General features: G+C 36.6%; 1 protein-coding gene across 9 annotated transcripts in view; it reads left to right on the top strand.

The window, feature by feature from the left end:
• VPS8 (VPS8 subunit of CORVET complex) overlaps positions 1-19,138 on the top strand; it is a 267,080-nt gene that overhangs the window by 17,142 nt on the left and 230,800 nt on the right. For all 9 annotated transcript variants that reach the window (XR_003608764.2, XR_003608763.2, XM_028100887.1 and 6 more), the window contains exons 4-7: positions 2,183-2,313; positions 7,324-7,417; positions 10,882-10,914; positions 11,874-11,928. Coding sequence is in view for 7 of the 9 variants with exons in the window: in XM_028100887.1 (XP_027956688.1) it covers positions 2,183-2,313; positions 7,324-7,417; positions 10,882-10,914; positions 11,874-11,928 (313 nt within the window). In the remaining 2 variants the exon portion in view is untranslated. The remainder of the gene's footprint in view (positions 1-2,182; positions 2,314-7,323; positions 7,418-10,881; positions 10,915-11,873; positions 11,929-19,138) is intronic.

The raw sequence follows: 19,138 nt of genomic DNA, 5'->3' as shown, positions 1-19,138 counted from the left end.
ATTCATATCTCTGCTGTGTAGATAGTAATTTTAAATTCAGCCTTATTGATAGGCTTCAGTTCTCTTCTTTCCTTCACTTTTTCTTTCATGTATTCTGTAAGCCCTCAACCCTGGCTTAGTTTAACTGATCTGTTTTCTTTAATTACATCCCCAGGCTGCTTAAGAAAATCAAATAAGATTCTGATTGGCCCTCTTGCTTAAGCCCTTGGTGCTGCAGTTCTCATTTCTGGATTATTTCCTTTCCCTTTTCCCTGCAGCAGTTGTTCCATTCTACAGCTCTCGGGACAATCTCTCCTTGCTAATTCTAGCCTTTTTCTTAGCAGACGTGTGTGTGTGTAGATACCTGAAAAGCAGTTGGAAATATGGGCCTAAACCTCAAGAGAAATGTTGATACTGAAGTTTGGAGTCATTAGCATGACATGGGACTTGAAGCTATAGGTATGGATTAGCTCCTTCATATAGGAAGTTTGTGAAACTGGAAGAGAAGAGAGCTAAGAATATAATTCCAGGGAATAGCATCAATCAGAGGTTGGGCTGAGGAGAAAATAGAGAACATGACTGGTAGAAGAGGCCTCATAAGTTGGGAGGAGTAGCAGGAAAGAGATGTACTGGAAACCAAGGGAAGAGAAAATTTCAAGACGTAGGGAATGGTCAGTAGTATTAAATGATGCCAAGAGGACAAGGGTGTGCTTACTGAAGACAGACCAGTGGATTTGGCTAGTACCTTTGGCAGAGGTGGTAGTCAGTAGCTAGCAATGGTGGAGAGTACAGATAATGAGTTGAGATTGCTCTCATATAGGCATTGATGGAAATGGTAAGGCAGAATGCAGTCCAACTGAAAGAGTATGATCAGAGCATTTTTCTTTAATGTCTGTTGCTCAGAATCAGCCTGTTCAAAGCTAAACTCCTCATTCTGCTTTATCTGCCATTCTTTGCTTAGCTCAGCAGTATCATCTTTTGCCTGGTTGTTCAAGCTAGAAACCTTGGAATCCTCTCTGATTTCTCCCTTACCTCCCCGCCTCCCAGCCCCCGCCTTTTAAATGGTAACCAGGGACCTTGGGTTTTCTCAGTAATGTCTCTTTCATTTTTTCTTCTCGACCTCTTCTGCTGCATTCTTAGGCTCCACTCTCTTCTTTTTCCTTGACAATGCCATATCTTCTTAATGGTTCTTAATAGTTTCCTTGCCTCAGTCTCCCTCAGTACCCTCATCCATCTTCCTACTGCCCCATTTATCCTTGTAAAAGGTGGTTCCCGTCATGTGTGTCTACTTCTTAAACATCTTAGTTGCCTTCCTACTGTCTACTATATATAGTACCCTAGTTCATTAAATGAGTGATACATGTCTGGCATTGTACTGGGCACTAGGGAATATAGTGGTAGACAAGGAGGACATGGGCCCTGCTGTCACCTGGCTTAATGGAATATAAGGCTTTTTACAGTTTGGGTCCCAACTGATATTTCTAGGATCACCTCTAACTCCTGCTCATATATTTGAGGACTATGTCCTTTTCCATGAGCAAAAAAAAAATTTATGAAATCAGTGTGTTTGCAGATGCTCTTTCAAGCCCAGGGTGCCTTTCTTCTGTTTGTCATATTTCTCACGGCATACTATTTGTAGTAAGGTGGTGTTTGTTTTCTTCTAATTAGCCACGGGCTGTTAGTTAACTCATAAAGCATCTATAGAGGTTTGAATTTTATTTTTTATTTATTTATTTATTTATTTATTTATTTATTTATTTGAGAGGGAGAGAATGAGAGATAGCACGAGAGGGAAGAGGGTCAGAGGCAGAAGCAGACTCCCCACTGAGCGGGGAGCCCGATGCGGGACTCGATCCCGGGACTCCAGGATCATGACCTGAGCCAAAGGCAGTCGCTTAACCAACTGAGCCACCCAGGCGCCCTAGAGGTTTGAATTTTAAAAAGTATTCTGCTGCTAACAATAATTTGCATAACTGCTTCTTCCTGCTACAAGGAAGAAATTTTTGGAGTGAACTCTGTAGAGACCAAGATCTATCTAGATTAATTTTCTCTTCTATGCCTCTCTGATCAATAACAAGGCATGGAAAAGAGATAAAAAAGCAGAAATAAGCCCATGAATGTTTTCGAGAAACCCATTAATGCCTGTCTGCCTTATAGGGTATTTGGAAATGTGAATTTATTGATCCATATTCTTCCAATTTAGACTGATGATGAAGATGAGTCTTTTGTTCTTGAGGATCCTACATTGTTAAACATTGATACTATCGATTCTCACTCCTATGATACTTCGTCTGTGGCAAGTTCGGATAGTGGTGACAGGACCAACTTAAAAAGGTAAGTATTCACTTAAATCACACTTGCATATGGTTGCAGTATTGATCATTTAAAATGTAAATATCTCTTTATCCTACAGTGTGGTCTGCTGAAGCCCTGCATAGGGAATAGAAGGCCCACTTGGGTGGAAATAATATGCTTATTAGACCCTAAAGATTTAGGCACTGTTGAGGGGAGAAGCTAAAAAGGTGGATGCCATGACCACTGTCCTCTGCACCCCCAGTAGGAAGCCCTAATAGCAGCCAGGGGTCCCCTGGAAGCAGTAGAGCCCTAGGAGGGAGCACAAGTCCAATTTGGCACAGTGTCTGCGGTAGAAACATGGAGTTTGGTTCACCTCGCCACCCTTATGCTTTCTGCACTCCCCATCCCCTTCCTCCCACTCTCTAAGGTCAGTTCCAGCATTCCTTCATTCCCTTGGAATGGGTTCAGAGGAGAATCACAAAATGATTAAAGATTTGGGAAAAGGACTTCTAACCCTAAATAACTTCATTTTGGCTGCTTTTCACCTCCCAAATTCTTGGAGAGCACATGAAAAGGAAAGCGAAGTGGAGGAAGCCTAATGTAAATACTTTATTGAATTCATGTGTAACTTTAATGTTGATAAAGTCATGTGTATTTTTCCTTTCTTAAATTTTGCCTGTATTAGTGCTGTCTTCTTTAGCCTGTCAACTCTTGTGGGATAGGGACCGTTGCTGGATATATTAACCTGTTCATCACTATCTCCTACAGATAGATGAATATGTTTTTTCCCTCACTTTATTGAGATATAACTGACATATAACATTAGGCAAATGTAATGTGTACAGTGTGATTCTTTGATACACTATTTATTGTGAAATCATTACCACAATAGGGTTAATTAACACCTTCATCACCTCACATAATTACCATTTCTGTTTTGGTAAGGACATTTAGGATCTACTCTCTTAGTAACTTTCAAGTATATAACACGTTATTGTCAGCTATAGCCCTCATGCTGTACATTAGATCCCCAGAACTTATTCATCCTACAACTTGAAGTTTGTACTCTTTGACCAACATCTCCACATTTCCCTCACTCCTCAGCCCCTGATAATACTGTTCTTTAGTCTTTTTTTAAATTCCACATGTAAGTGAGATCATATAGTATTTGTTTTTTTCTGTTAGACTTACTTCATGTAGTATAATGCCCTCAAGATCCATTCATGTTGTCACAAATGGCAGGATTTCCTTCTTTATCATGGCCCAATAATACTCCTGTGTGTGTGTGTGTGTGGTGTGTGTGTCCTCTTATTTTTACCCATTTGTCTGAAGATATTTCCATATCTTGGCTATTGTGAGTAATATTGTAATGAACGTGGCAGTGCTGATATCTCTTTGAGATAGTGATTTTGTTTTCTTTGGATATATACCCAGAAGTGGGATTGTTGGATCATATGGTAGTTCTGTTTTTAACTTTTGGGGGGAACTTCCATACTGTTTTCCACAGTGGCTGCACCAGTTTACATTCCCACCCACCAGTGCACAAGGATTCCCTTTTCTCCACATCCTCACCAACAACTTGTCATCTCTTGGCTTTTTTTTTTTTTTTTTTTTAAAGATTTTACCTATTCATTTGAGAGAGAGAGCAAGAGAGAGCACGAGTAGGGGCAGGGAGAGGGAGAAGCAGACTCCCTGCTGAGCAGGGATCCCAATGCAGGGCTCGATCCCAGGACCCTGGGACCATGACCTGAGCTGAAGGCAGACGCCCAACTGACTGAGCCACCCAGGCGCCCCTCTTGTCTTTTTGATAATAGCCATTCCAATAGGTGATATCTCGTTGTGCTTTTGATTTGCATTTCCCTGGTGATTAGTGATGCTAAACAGTTTTCCATGTACTTGTTGGCCATGTGTATGTCTTCTTTGGAAAAATGTTCAGATCCTCTGCCTATTTTTTACTCAAATTCCTTGGTTCTTTTTTTTTTTTTTTTTTACTATTGAGATAGTAGTCTCCCTTTTCCACAGGGGATACATTCCAAGACCTCCAGTGGATGCATAAGATTTGCAGATAGTACTGAATCATATAAACTACATTTTTTCCTGTATATACCTACAATAAAGTTTAATTTATAAATTAGATACAGTAAGAGATTAACAACAATAGAACAATTATAAGAATATACTATAATAAAAGTTATGTGAAAGTGGTCTCTCAAATATTTTATTGTACTATACCTACCCTTCTTATAATGTCTTGAGATGGTAAAATGCCTATGTGATGAGATGAAGTTAAGTGAATAACATATGCATGACATTGGGTTAGGCTACACTATTGACCTTCTGACAGTACCTCAGAAGGAGGATCATCTGCTTCTGGACTGTGGTTGACCACAAGTAACTGAAACTATGCAGATAAGGGAGGATTGCTGTATTTTTTGGATATTAACCCCTTATCAGATAAACAGTTTACAAATATTTTCTACTGTCCCATAGGTTGTCTTTTCATTTTGTTGATTTTCTTTTGCTGTGCAAAAGTTTTTTAGTTTGATATAGTCTCATTTATTTATACTTGCTTTTGTTGATTGTATTTTTGATGACCTATACAAAAAATCCATTGCCACCACCAGTGTTAGGGAGCTTTTTCCCTGTGTTTTCTTCAAGGAGTTCTATGGCTTAGGTCTTATAGTTAAGTCTTTAATCCATTGAATCCCTATAATTTTTGTGAGCGGTATAAGATAAGGGTACAGTTTCATCTGCATGTGATTATCCAGTTTTCCCAACACCATTTATTAGAGACTGTATTCTCTCCCCATTGAGTGCTTTTGATTTCATCGTCAAATATTAGTTGAGTGTATATACAACTGTTTATTTCTGGACTCTCAATTTTGTTCCACTGGTCTCTCTGTCAGTGTTTATGCCAGTACCATACTGATTTTTTTGTTTTGTTTTTTTGTTTCATACTGTTGATTACAGCTTTGTAATATAGTTTGAAATCATAAAGTGTGATGCCTCCAGCTTTGTTCTTCTTTCTCAAGATTGCTTTGGCTAATTGGGGTCAGTTGTGTTTCTAAACATGAACAATGAAATATCTGAAAAGAATAAAATAATTTATAGTAGCATCCAAAATGATAAAATACTTATGAATAAGTTTAACCCAGGAAGTGAAAGAGCTGTACACTGGAAATTGTAAGACATTGATGAAAGATATTGGGGACTCAAATAAATGGAAAAATATCCCACGTTTTTGGATTAATATTGTTAAAATGTCCATACTCCTCCAAACCATCTGTAGATTCAATGCAGTCTCTATCAAAATCCCAATGGGATTTTTCACAAAAGTAGAAAATCCTAAAATTTGTATGGAACCATGATAACTTAAATGATTTTGACCATCTGGTCTCTACCTGCTTCAAAGATACGATGTCTTTTAACGAATAAGTCACAGGAACAAAAGGCACAACATAAGGAATACAGTCAGTGGTATTGTAATAGTGATGTAACGGGACAGCTGGTAGCTGCACTCGTGGTGAGCATAACATAACGTATAAACTTGTCAAATCACTAAGTTGTACACCTGAAACTAATGTGTGTCAACTGTACTCAAAAAAACATATATGGTGTCTTTTTTTTTTTTTTTTGCCTTATTTAATGTCAGAACTCTTGCATAGCATCAGTCTGGTCCCTGCTTACCATTTTGACCTAATCTCTAAGCACCTCTACTCCCATCCTCCTGGTCCATGCCTTTTGTGTACTTACACTCCCCTCACACACTGTGCACATTTACATCTTCATATTTCTGTTTGTGCTTTTTTGTTGCCTGCCAGACTCCTACTAGTTATCCATCAAGGCCAGGTCAGACATCTTTTTTCCTATAGCTGTCCCTGATATCCCCCTAATAAATAAGATTAAACTCCTCTTTCTTTCATCTCTGTAGTGCTTTACCCGTTGTTATTTCCTAACATTTATCTTTTAAGATTAAGTTACTTATGGGGCGCTTGGGTGGCTCAGTTGGTTAAGTGTCTGTGTTCAGCTCAGGTCGTGATCCCAGGGTCCTGGAATCGAGCCCCGAGTCGCGTCGGGCTCCCTGCTCAGTGGAGAGTCTGCTTCTCCCTCTGCCCTTCCCCCTGCTCCTCTGCTTGCTCTCTCTCTCTCTCTGTCACTCTCAAATAAAATCTTAAAAAAAAAAAGATTAAGTTACTTATTAGTCCCTCTAGCTAGGCTGCAAGGTTCTTGAGACTAGGAGGCTTGACTTACTTATTTTTGTATCCCCAGAGCATACTTTAAGTCACACAGAGGAGGTGCTCAGTGTTTGGTAGAAAATTAAAAATTACTTTTTGTGCGATGATGAGTTGGGTAAGTGAAAGGAGCTGTTAGTAGGAGCAGCAGAGATAGAATAATGAGTGGGGAATTTGAGGTGCTTGGTGGAAGAATGAGAGAGGGCGGTTAAAGATTGGAAGGCAAGAAAGGTGGGCAAGGGTGGACGGTAGGTAGAGGTAATATAGACGTGCAGGGCAGGATAGGCAGCCTTCTGGTGAGTAGTAGAACCTCTTGCCATAGTTTAAGGTAAAGGAGGAACAGTTTGAATCAGTGAAAAAGGAATGGTGGCTTTATTCATTTTCCTGCTTGTGCTTCTCTGAAGTTCAAGGTGGGTTTAGTACAATATCTTAATGTAGGACCTATAGACTCTTTATGCCTCATTGCAAACAGAGCTAACAAATTACAGTGCTGTTTTCTACTTTTTTTTTTTTAAGATTTTATTTATTTATTTGACAGAGAGAGAAAGAGGGAGAGCAGGAACACAAGCAGGGGGAGTGGAAGAGGGAGAAGCAGGCTTCCCGCGGAGAAGTGAGCCCAATGCGGGGCTCGATCCCAGGACCCCGGGATCATGCCCCGAGCCAAAGGCACACTTAACGACTGAGCCACCCAGGCGCCCCTCTACTTTTCTTATTTTTATGTGTGTTTTGGACTTTCAAAGCTTTGAGACCCTGCTTTTTCAAAAAAATTTTTTATGTTCTTCAACATTTTCTTTCTTTCTTTCTTTTTTTTTTTTAGAAAGAAGAAATTACCTGATTCTTTTTCACTCCATGGGTCAGTTATGCGACATTCACTTTTGAAGGGAATTTCTGCCCAGATAGTGTCTGCAGCTGTAAGTATTTTGTTCTCTTCCCCAGATTTGTAACCTACAATGGCATAATGAAGTAGGAATGAGCATAAAACAAAGCACAGCACTTCTCTTGGCTGGAGGCTTAAAAACAAAAAAAATAGAATCTGGCTTTCATGGGTCTTGTGTGATTGTTTTTGACTCATAAGACATGGCTACACATCTTGACGTAGAAATTAGTGCAGCCATGAAATAAAGGTCTGCTCAGAGTCTCTGGTGTGCCTAAATGAAATATGGCAGCAAGCCTAAAAGGAACACTATCTGCCTTTTCTTTAAATTCCTTTTTAGTTTAGTTGCCATCTTGTGTATTTGGTTGAGTTAGAATGCTTGTTTTTTTTAGTCTTTTCATATGGAGAAATGATTGATCAGAATCTTTTACAACTGAGTGATTTTCTTGTAATTCACAAAACTCTTTTCATGTACCTTATTTTATTTACTCTTACAACTTTGAAAGTAAGGAAAGCCATATCCTGTTTTACAAATGAGAAGAGAGGCTCAGAGAGGTGATATATTAACTTGTCTTACATCATTGGGTTAGGAGATAGCAGAACAATTACTCCAAATTGGAGTTTCTGGCTCCAGCTGTAGTGCTGCTTTGTTGTGAAATGGAGGTGGTATTGGTGAATGTGGCCAGTGTGTAATGGCTGGAACAGAATATCTGTGGTCTTCTTTGAAAATTTTTTTAGAGCACTGAGTTGATGAAAAAATTTTAATAGATCACCAAGACAATGGATGCTGATTCTGGTATGTTTTATCAAATTTTCAAAGCCTATAATTCTGTGTGGTCTTTCAGTTTTAGTTTTCTGAATTCATTGTGTAGATCTTATGTATAAGATAACAGAAGATATCCTTCATAAGATATGTACAAAGATGACATATTCGTATCCCAGGAACTTTGACTTTTTAAATGTTTTCATAGAGCTTAATTGGTATTTTGCATATTCAGTTTGGACAAAGTTTTAATTTTCCAGAAGAGTAAGAGCTTGATATAGGAATGGCATCATGACATCATAACCACATTACAGTTGTCAGATTTATCCAAGAAGACTTCTGTTGCAGAAACCAAACCAAACAAACAAAAAGGCAAAAAGGAAAGAAAGTGTTCTCTGTGGGCAATTGGTATACCCTGACCCAGCTCATATATCATGAAGTCAATTTAAATAGAGAGATAGTCAAACCATGGAGGGAACCTGGGCAATTGTCCTGCCTCTTTTAGGTGGAGAGTAACTCAGATTTGCTAGAATGGGAACCACCTGTTGAGGATTACATTTCCATGACGTTTTCTGAATTTAATCCTTATGTAGGTGATGAAATTCATTCCTTTCAAGATCAAGATGAACCAGAACAGTCATTTGACCCACCTGTGCAGTTTTAAAAATATTTTGAATAATGGAGACTGAACTAAAACTCAGACACTGAACATTGATTAGATAAATCTGTTATTTAAAAGGGTTTCTTCTCCCTCTTGAAGAGGAGGGAAAAATTCTAATAAATCCCAGAGTGTTTGCATTCTATTCTTATTTCATTGCTATGGCTGAGCTCCTTTGGTCTGTTAAAATGAAAACTGCTTTTCTTGTGACAGTGCTCATACTCTGCTTTCCTAATGTTGGATTACCGGCTCAATTTAAATTGTATGCTTTTCTGTGATGGTTGGTTTATTAACATGTAAAGCTAGTTATATTTTGGGGTATCTCTCCTGAATAGTTGTTCAGTAATGCCTTCAGCCATGTGGATAGTGATAGAGATGTCAGTAGGATTGCCTGGGGCCTTGCTCATCATGGCTTTGTAGTCCATGCGTGGATGACACTTAGGAGAGATGAAACTTTTGGAGTTGTGAATGAAGGTCACAGCTCATTCACAGATAAAGTATTATCACAGATGACTATATTTTAAACTAATTCAAATTAATTTTAAAGGTTATTTGTCACTTTGATGATCACCTAAGATAGTAGAGATACCCTAGCACAATGTCCCCAAATGTGTCCACTATAAGCTCCTGACATGCCGATTAAAATGCAGATTCCTGGGCGCCGCCCCAGACCTACTGAATTGGCATCTTTAGTAGTATAGCATAGGGGTCTGCATTTTAACAGGTATCTTAGATAATTTTAATGTAGCCTGGCTTTTGAGAATCACTACTCTAAGATACAGAAATTTATATACTAAATTTCTATAATCTCTAAAGTGCTTCCCACATCTCTGATTTTTTAGCTTTTATTTTTTACACATATTTTTTATTTTTTTGTTTGTTTTTGAGCTTTTAAAGTAAGCTGACTTCTTAATGAAATCAGAAGTTACTTTATGTTCTTCATCTGCTCTCTCATTCTTTTTCCCTATCCAGGACACAAATCAATCATTCATCAAATATTTATTGCATGCATCTTAATTGTCAAGCATGTATACTTAGGTATACTTTATACACACATATCCATACAAGGTTGGGTATATCCTGCTATCCAGAACATTGAACATGGCAGCCTTGTGATTGTTCTTCCTTATATTCCTGTGCACTGAAATAAGTTTCTTGAGTTAGTTCCCAGGAAGCTCTAAAGTTATATAAAATAGATTCTGCCTTCTGAGAAATTCTAATAACTAGTTGACCACATTGACAGGGACGGACAGAAAAGAAATGTAGAAGTGTTACTAAAGGGCCTGGCCTGGGAACTGAAGCTGAGTTTGAGACACAGTTCTACCACTTCTTGAATAAATTTGGGCAAGTCAGTTATGTTCTTTAAAATTTGTTTTCTTAATCTGAAAAGTCAGAAAAATACATGTTTTATCTCTCTTGCAGTTTGAGAACCAAATAGTGTAATATATGTATGTGAAAGCTTTTTGCTACTATGGTGCTTATCATTGTAAGCTCTTATTATTCAAAGTTACAAAAGCATCAAATAGATACCTTTACGTTTATATGATACTTTACATTTAATTTGATTCTCAGGACAACTCACTGAGGTATATAGGGCAGTATTTGCTATTTCCTTTAACAGATGAGGAGACTAATAACCAGAGGGTTAGAGAGGGTTAGGTGACTTTTCCAAGGTTACTGTACAGAGTTAATTTTTTATTTTCTTATGCCTGAGGACTGACTGAATACACCCTACTTGGGTTTAATTGAGGGGTTATTGGATAATCGACTGGATAGGAAGCTTAGAGGAAGAATATTTTAGCATGTTCCCCTTTTATAAAATCTTTAGGTACTGCTATTGTTTTAACTTATAGTGCTTAGAGTTTATTCACATTATTGAAAGTGGAACTTCTTTCCTCTGTTTTTCTTTGTTTTCATTTATAATCAGTATCTTTCCTAAAGCATTTGTTAGTTAGTAGAATAAAATAATCCACTCTCGTGCTCTTTATATTTTGTTGTTATGTGCAACTTCTGTGGTTTCTCTTAGTTTTCTGTTTTAAAATGAGAATATCTTTTCAAATACTCTTTTAATTTCACTTAGGACAAAGTGGATGCTGGCTTGCCTACAGCAATTGTAAGTACACTTTAAATAATCCTTTAAAGGTAAGCTTGGGTTTGATTGGGTTTTCTTAGATTTATTCTTCTAATGTTCAAAGTTATTGCATAAATTATAATAAAATCATAGGTCATTTACTGTCAGTAATCAGATTTAAAATTTTTCCATATTGAATGTTCTCTTCCTTTCTAGTGTATTGTTATTCTTCAGGCTTTGGTTTGAGAAGCATATAATGGAATAATGAGTAGCCTTTTCCAGATTTATTTATATATGGTCGTCCCATGCCCAAGTAAATTTGCTCCTTCTGTAATTTGGCCTCCCTTTGGTTATAAGGGAGTGGAAAACAGCATTTGGTGAAATCACTTCGTGGTAAATAGTACATTTAATAGTTCTGCACTCCCTTGCCAAGCCTGCCAAATAGTAAATCTGTGGCACGATCATAGAGAACTGGGGGATATTGAAAGCACACTAGTGCCTTCTTTGCTTGAACACTTCCAGCTGTCTCCTGTAGCTTTCTTATTAGTCAGTCAGTTGGTGAGGAAGTGGGCTGAATTTTGAATATTTCTGGTGCCTTTTGGCTCCTGTGAATAAACTGGAGGGCTTTCTCACCCCTTTCCCACACCTCATAGCTGGCTCTTGGTGGGGAGCATAAGTGCCTCACTTTGTCTGGACCCCTGAATTTTTGTTTTTTTTTTTTAAATTGCTTTAGAGGAAGCTAAGTGGTGTGTTTTTGCCTATAATGTTGAACATATGATATTTTGATATTGTTACCCTTGGAGTAAATTTAGAGGGATTCCCAGAAATAAAACGTCCTGAGTTTCATTTCCCGTTTTGCCTCCTAGATGAAATTCTCCTTATTTATAATAGTTGGTATGTCATCTGGTGCCTAAAGGAAAGAAGACCGACAAATTCAACGTGGATTGTTTCAAGATCCTTGATGTAATGTTTCAAAATGTAATCTTCCCTTTTGTTCTCAGGCAGTGTCCAGTCTGATAGCTGTGGGTACATCTCATGGATTGGCTCTAATATTTGGTAAATTTTCTAAGTACTTTCCTTACTGTAGATATTAAGTATCCTTTTGGATTTTATCTTTTAATCGTTGTAAACTTTGTTTTCTTGTGAAAAAAATCAGAAAAACTTGAAAAGTAGCAGTCAGTAGGTTTTTTTTAAAATTATTTATTTATTTATTGTCAGAGAGAGTGAAGGAGCGTGCACGCGTGTACATGTGCACAAGCAGGGGGAGCGGCAGGCAGAGGGAGAAACAGGCTCCCGGGACGTTGCGCATGGAGCTGGTGTGGGATTTGATCCCAGGACCCTGGGATCATGACCGGAGCTGAAGGCAGATGCTTAACCGACTGAGCCACCCAGGAGCCCTAGTCAGTAGTTTTGTAGTTAAAATTACTTGACCCAAGTTCATTCTGTTGCTCGTTGCAAGTTTTTCTTCTCCATGAATTTGTAAGTTATCACATCATATCTTTTGACTCTGCAGACCTAGACAGAAAGAATATAAAGTTGAAAGGGACCTTGGGTTGTCCTCTTGTTTGCCTCAGTTTGTGGTGGTGGTGATTTTTGATTCTAAATCATATCCTAGCAGGTATTCTGAAAGATCTTGAGGAAAAGAGAGTCACAGGCTTTCTCAATAATTTTTTGTAACTCAAACTGACAATAAGTTCTTTTTCATTTACATTGTACATCCCTCTAACCTTAAAAATTTCTATCCTATAATCACATTCATTTATTGGTTGAGAAGAAAACTTAACATTCATTTGTATAGTAGATGGATAGTGTTAACTATTTTCTCTTTTTTTTTTCCTACATGAGACTAAATAGTCCTAGTTTCATTATTCTTTGCATTACTTTTGAATTCAGTACTATGAGCAGAACATCTTCTGTTTTTTTATTTAAAAACTATTAGATATATTTTTCTGTCATTTTTTAATGTTCTCTTCTGCATCTTCAGTCTTTTGCATCTCTCTTAAATGGAATTCCCAATAAGATTGTATTTTAGTGAAGAATCTACAGTATATTATATAAGGATTACCTGGGAACACTTTAATACACAGTACTACAGTACAACAATTTAATCTCTGTTGGCCTTGCATCATTATTTACCATATGAATTAAAAAGTGGTTATTTTCCCTTGTTTTTGAACAATATGAATTCTTTTTTATAAATATGCTAAAAATCTTTATCATCTGATTTTAACAGTCTTTTAAGAGGTGATTGATTTAAATAATAGAGTTATTATTTGGGAGTGTGAAGAATGAACACAAAATATAATTCTCTTGAGAGAACTTTAGAATTAATTCTTTGAATAATTTTTTTCTTATTTCATAATTGATATGTGTTCATAGTAGAAAATTTCGATGAACAAACGGTTGAAGATATAACAAACTCTACCATCCAGGAATAATCCCTAACATTTCTGTATGGCCCTCTAATCTTTTTTTTTTTTTTTGTACGAGTGTGTGTATATGTACACACCCAAAATGGAATCATGTTAATTTGTAACCGGCTTTTTCTTCATAATGAACATCTTTGCATGTAATTATATATTCATCTGTAACATCATTTTTAATGGCTACATAGTATTCTTTTAAATGGATTCACCATAATTTAGCCATTTCCTACACTAAGACATTTGGGTTGTTTCTTAAAAAACAGTATAGCAATGAACATCTTTGTAACTGCATTTTTGTGCACATGATTACTTCTTTAGAACAAATTCCCAAGGTGGGGTTGCTTAAGGACAGTTGCTTATAAACATTTTATTTTTTATTTTTATTTTTTTCCATGTTTCATAATTTAATTAAATAGGAACATTTTATACACTTCTGATATAACCTAATCGCTTCTAGGAAGTTTTACCAGCCTCCTCTCCTATCAGGTGTAAGAATGATTATTTTCCTGGGGAGGCATAATTGGTGTTAGATTGAAAGGATTTGGGGAAAGGATCGTAAAAGAACCTTTAGTTTAGTGTCCTTATTTTACAATGAGGTGATTGAGAACTAGAGAGATTAAGAGAGATACACAGAGCCAAGTTCAGAATCAAGAAGTACTGAATCCCAGGTCAGTGCATTTTCACCATTCTCTATAATTCTGTCCTCAGAGAAAAGGAGGCAGATTCCAAGATACATGAAGAAAAGAATAGAAGAACTAAGATGAATGAGAATCGAGTATAATGTATATGTTTATCTGTCAGAAGAATGCATGTTGAGTTTTTGTTCCCACTTAACCAGTGTTCACTTTTCCTCAACTCCGTCCTCTTTAACATCCCTTCCTTACCACAGGGTTATAGGAATATGTGTCTGTTTATAATCAAACCCATGTAGAGCTACTGCAATGAATTAAATGAATACTTTAAAAATAAAAACCCAACAGAGGAGAAGAGTACATTATCTTTTGCTACTGTCTTCTGCTACTTCTTAATTTCCTTGGGCCTGCTTCTTAATTTTTTTAAGTCTCAACAGCATTGCTGTAGATATGATGAAATGGTAATCTTTCATTACAGTCTCATGGGAAAGGAAGTATGCCAAAGTGAACATTTTGAGAAAGAATCATAATAATCTGGTTATGCTTTGGGTTTTTTTTTTAAAGATTTTATTTATTATTTATTTATTTGACAGAGAGCACAAATAGGCAGAGCGGCAGGGAGAGGGAGAAGCAGGCTCCCCACTGGGCAGGGAGCCTGATGTGGGGGATCAGATGTGGGGGATCATGACCTGAGCCGAAAGCAGACGCTTAACTGACTGAGCTACCCAGGCTCCTGCTTTGGGTTTTTAATCATGCAGTTTGTAACTTTTACTCAATATTTCTTGTGGGGATCTGATTATTTGGACAGTGAGTTTTAACAAATGGATTAAAATTTGCCTGAATGACAATAACAAATGGCAGAGTGATGATACTATGAAGTGTCTGGATTAGAAGTCTGGGTTAAATCTGATCTCATTTAAATATCTTTGCTGATCATAGGAAAAGTGTAGCAGGAAGAATTGTACTTGTTTTAAGTTAACATTAGATTCTTTTTGGAATAGAGGCCTGGGTCATTAAAATAGTGATCATTGTAAGCTTCTTAAAGGCGATGTATATTGCCTATTTCAATGGACTATAGGTATGTGATGATTATTATGTATCTTGGTTTTTTCCTATAATATGGGAGCTCAAAATTCAAATCTTCATAAAGATGTGTCCCTATTCCAAGGCCCTTAGTTTCCTATTTTTGGGGGGTTGTTAGTATACTGAAGTAGATTATCTTTTTGAAGTTGTTTTTATTTCTATCAAACTTCCTGGACTTGGAATTACTCACTGTGCTATGATTTGGATATTATGCATTTTCTCTTTCCCATAATCAATACCTGAATATAATCATAAATTGGTTAATCACATTTAGTATCATTCCCGGAGATAACTAAAGGTTGTCTCTTATACTTTTGAAATTTTACCTGTCTTTCCTCTGAACTTTTGAACTGATTTCTTGCTTTTCTCTTTCTTTTGATCTTTTCTCCATGGATTCAAAGGAAAAGGTATAGTAATTTTGGTTTGCATGAGTGACTGTTTTTCTTTTGACCTTTTTAGTGTTGAAAGAGAATGCTGTCAATTATAGTTGATGCCTTCTTATGAAATGCTTACTGAAAAAAACAACAGCTAATTGAAACTGGTTAAAGCAGGGAATGTTAAAAATTATAAATATATGCATACTTTCAATGTTTTATTTTGATTGAAAATATACAAATACTGATTTTTCTCCTTAATCTTTTGATACAGTCCAAAGCCTTTTCTTTGAGTTTGTATCTGCCAGTTGGAGGTCAGCAGCTCTTTTTTTGTAATAAACTGCATCGGTAATGCATCACAAAGAATTTACACTTTTAATTAAAAAGAAAAAAAGGTAGAAGCTTAGGCATCTGTGAATCAGTTGAGGAGTACAAAATTGTAGATTTTTTGTCCCCCAAATTGTGGATTTTTACCAAAGAACTCTTCAATCTTTGACCGTTATCTTGTCCACATCTTATTTCATGACAGGTTTTCAAAGACACACCTTTACCAAGTTTTTCATGAGCATTCATTTAGTTTTCATGGAAACAGTAGCTCTTTCTTTTTCACTCTATTTCATCAGTTCACCTATTGTTAAAGTTTTTAAAGTCCAGTAACATTACAGTGGCATGAACAGGTTTAGAAAAAAAATGAGCAGGTTTAGAACACAGCTAGCTTACTGTAAGCGTCAGCATTCTAGGTGATAGCCAGTTAGCCGTGGGAATTCGCTGTGTCCCAGGCTTCCGTCAGTGAGCTTTACAGAGGGGTGAGGACTTGAATGCTGTGTGTTGGGTGGAGGTCAGGTAAAGTGCTTCTACTGTTCCATGATCTTTAATGAAAAATGTTTTGTACTACCTCTTTTCTTATTTTCTTTTGGTCTTACAGAATATTTTAATATGTACAAAGGGTAAGGAAAGAGTAGTATTGAAGAATGATGAATGCTGGCAATGAGAGCTCTATACATACTATTAAATTTGATTTCTTCTAGGATCTAGTTATTTCCTTCTTTGAAGGTCTTTGGGAACTAGTTAAAGCAAATTAGGGATGAAGAAGTAGAGGATTGGGTCAATTTTGGTATATAGAAAGAGCAGAAATTCTCTTGAAGTATGTTCAGATTTAGATTTTATGGCTATTACAGATTTATACATTACTTCTGGCTTTTCTTTCCTATTTAGCACATTACTCTTAAGCCCAGAATATGCTGAGGAGATCTGCCCTAAGCAACGTATACTTTGAAAGATAGATTAATAAAAGAAATAGGTATAATTCATTGCAGTGTTTGTGATAACTAGGCTTCAAGTTGTCTTAATTGGTAAGCTATTATCATTAATAATAATTCCTTGCATTTTTGTAACATTTGATAGTTTTCACATTTTTCATAGGCATTTTCTTATTTAAGCTCTGTGCCAACTCTGTGAAGTTTATAGGAAAGCTGATAGTCTCATTTCATATTTCTTGCCTAGAGTTATTTGCTTTATAAGGACCCACTCCAGTTTTTTTTAAAGCTAAGTTGACAATGCCAACCAAATGTGATTTTATGTGACTCTGTAAGTGAAATTAGCTGTATTGCTAATTTAATGGTTTCTCCCAACAATAGATAAAGCAGACTTTGAGAGTAGGGGAAAATAGAATTTTTCCTTAAAAATTAAGGTGATCAGGAGCTCCCTGGAGGAGTGCAGGATGGAGAGCCCTGATTTTTTTTACCTCTTTTGCTTCTGTCCAGGTCCTTCTGTTCTTTCCATATAACTTTAGAATTCAAGTGTTTGGAAGAGGTTTATTTTTATTTTTACCAAATACCCTTTTCCAGAAGTGTCCAGAATAATCTGGGATACGGAATGTTAAGTTACCTTAGCAGAAGAAACCTCTCCCGTAAGATTCTGATTTCTTCTTTACACAGAAATTCTACCTTTTCTGAATTTAGTCTAAATTGCGTGATAGATTTGTTAATATGGTACCATAAATATAGAATGTATAAAGACAGCAGTAAGAATTGACAGATATCTTTGTGGAGTTAAAACCAGAGTACATTTTATACACTGTCCATCACCTCACTGCTGTGCTTACCATATAAAGTGACATTATAAACATAACAAATACATTGTAAAAATCAAGGGAAAAAGTTAATGTTTTCATTAACACAGTCCCGTGGGATGTAAATTCATACATATTTCAGGAATGACCAAGCTTGATAATTTGGTCCCCTGTATTGCAGCTAGTTTGTAGTACACAGGACCCATAGGAAAGCAGACCTGTTTCGGTTTTTAATCTAGAAATTTTTCTTCCTTTCTTTTATTTCCTCCCTTAATGGTACCCTTATTCTTTATCATATTCCCACATTCTCCTATTCTTACTCTCCTTGAGTTATAAGAATACTTAAAATAGTCTAAAGTGTGAACTTTGTTAAATCTGAAAGCAGTAGTGAGTGTCTTTAAGTATTGGTGGATCAGAACTGTGTACCGTTTGGATCTCAAAGCACAGATTACAAAGGATCCCAGCAGGATGCTATTTAGATACTGCTCTGTGCCTGAAAGGCTGGCAGTCCAGACTCATGGGGTTCTTTGTGAGGCTGATAGGGAATTTCTGTCTTTGTCCTCTTACTTTCATTCCATCTGTTGCCTCCACACACGGCCCAAAGTAGTGGTGTGTATATATATGTGTGTATCTGTGTGTGTGTGTGTGTGTGTGTGTAGAACACTGTTGCCTAACGATCCTATCTTGACAGTTTGCAAAATAAGATATGTGGATAAATCCACTAACTGTATGAGGCATCCCTGACAAGATAAGGATCATGGATAACACTGTTTTGGTAGGCAATTTCAGTAAAGCAAAAATAAAATGAGGTGTTTTATTCAGAGTTGGGAAAATAGAATAAAGGAAATTTTAATAATTTGGATCAAATTGGGAGAGGAAGGAAAAATATGTGAGGAAGGAAAAAAATCTGTCATTGTAATCGTTCTAGAGGTGAATAAAGATAATGGCATTTTAAATACATTTTAAGTACATTTGAATATTCATCTTAGAAGGCTAAAAACCAAGATGATTTCAGAAAACATTGAATATTTTCTATGTGCCGGATACAGTGCATCCATTAATTGTGTCAGAACTCTTTTGGGAGATGGGATTGCTATTTGAGCCAGTTTATGAACACAGGAAAATGTTCTTACAATATTCACTTTGGATGGGCAAAAAGTCTATATAGTATTATTCCCTAGATCTGACAATGAATGTCTTTAGGTTCTTTCTAATAACTAGGTTTACCCTTAGAGAAGGAAGATTTGCAAATGTGGAAGCTATTCAGATGATTGTCAGATGCCTCCTGAGTGCAAGGCACTGGGCTAGGTATTCTGGGAGTGTTAGTTCACTTATGATCTTAGCCCTTAGAAACGACATGGTCTAATAGTGGAAGTAAGACATAATTACCTCCAAAGAATAGCATGTAAGTAGTTAAGGGAGGCACAAACAATTGCTGGGTGAGTTCAGAGAACTCCAGATTGTGCAAATATGGTGAGTTTTTTTCCCCCTAAACAGTTAAATTTTGTAGGCATGCCTTCTTATACTTGAATTTTTTGTTTCATTATTTTCAAGTGGGCACAATAATGAACTCTACACAAAATAAGCATTGCCTAGGAGAAGTCTTAGAGGAATTTTTTTTACTTATTAGATAATAAATTTTAATATTTGAATGCCTCCTGAAGAAAATCAGAATTGACT

This window comes from Eumetopias jubatus, unplaced genomic scaffold (genome assembly GCF_037043125.1).
Source record: "Eumetopias jubatus isolate StellerSeaLion01/CBP00866 unplaced genomic scaffold, mEumJub1_p1.0 scaffold_1, whole genome shotgun sequence".
Taxonomy (NCBI): domain Eukaryota; kingdom Metazoa; phylum Chordata; class Mammalia; order Carnivora; family Otariidae; genus Eumetopias; species Eumetopias jubatus.
This window is presented reverse-complemented; position numbering and strand designations above follow the sequence as displayed.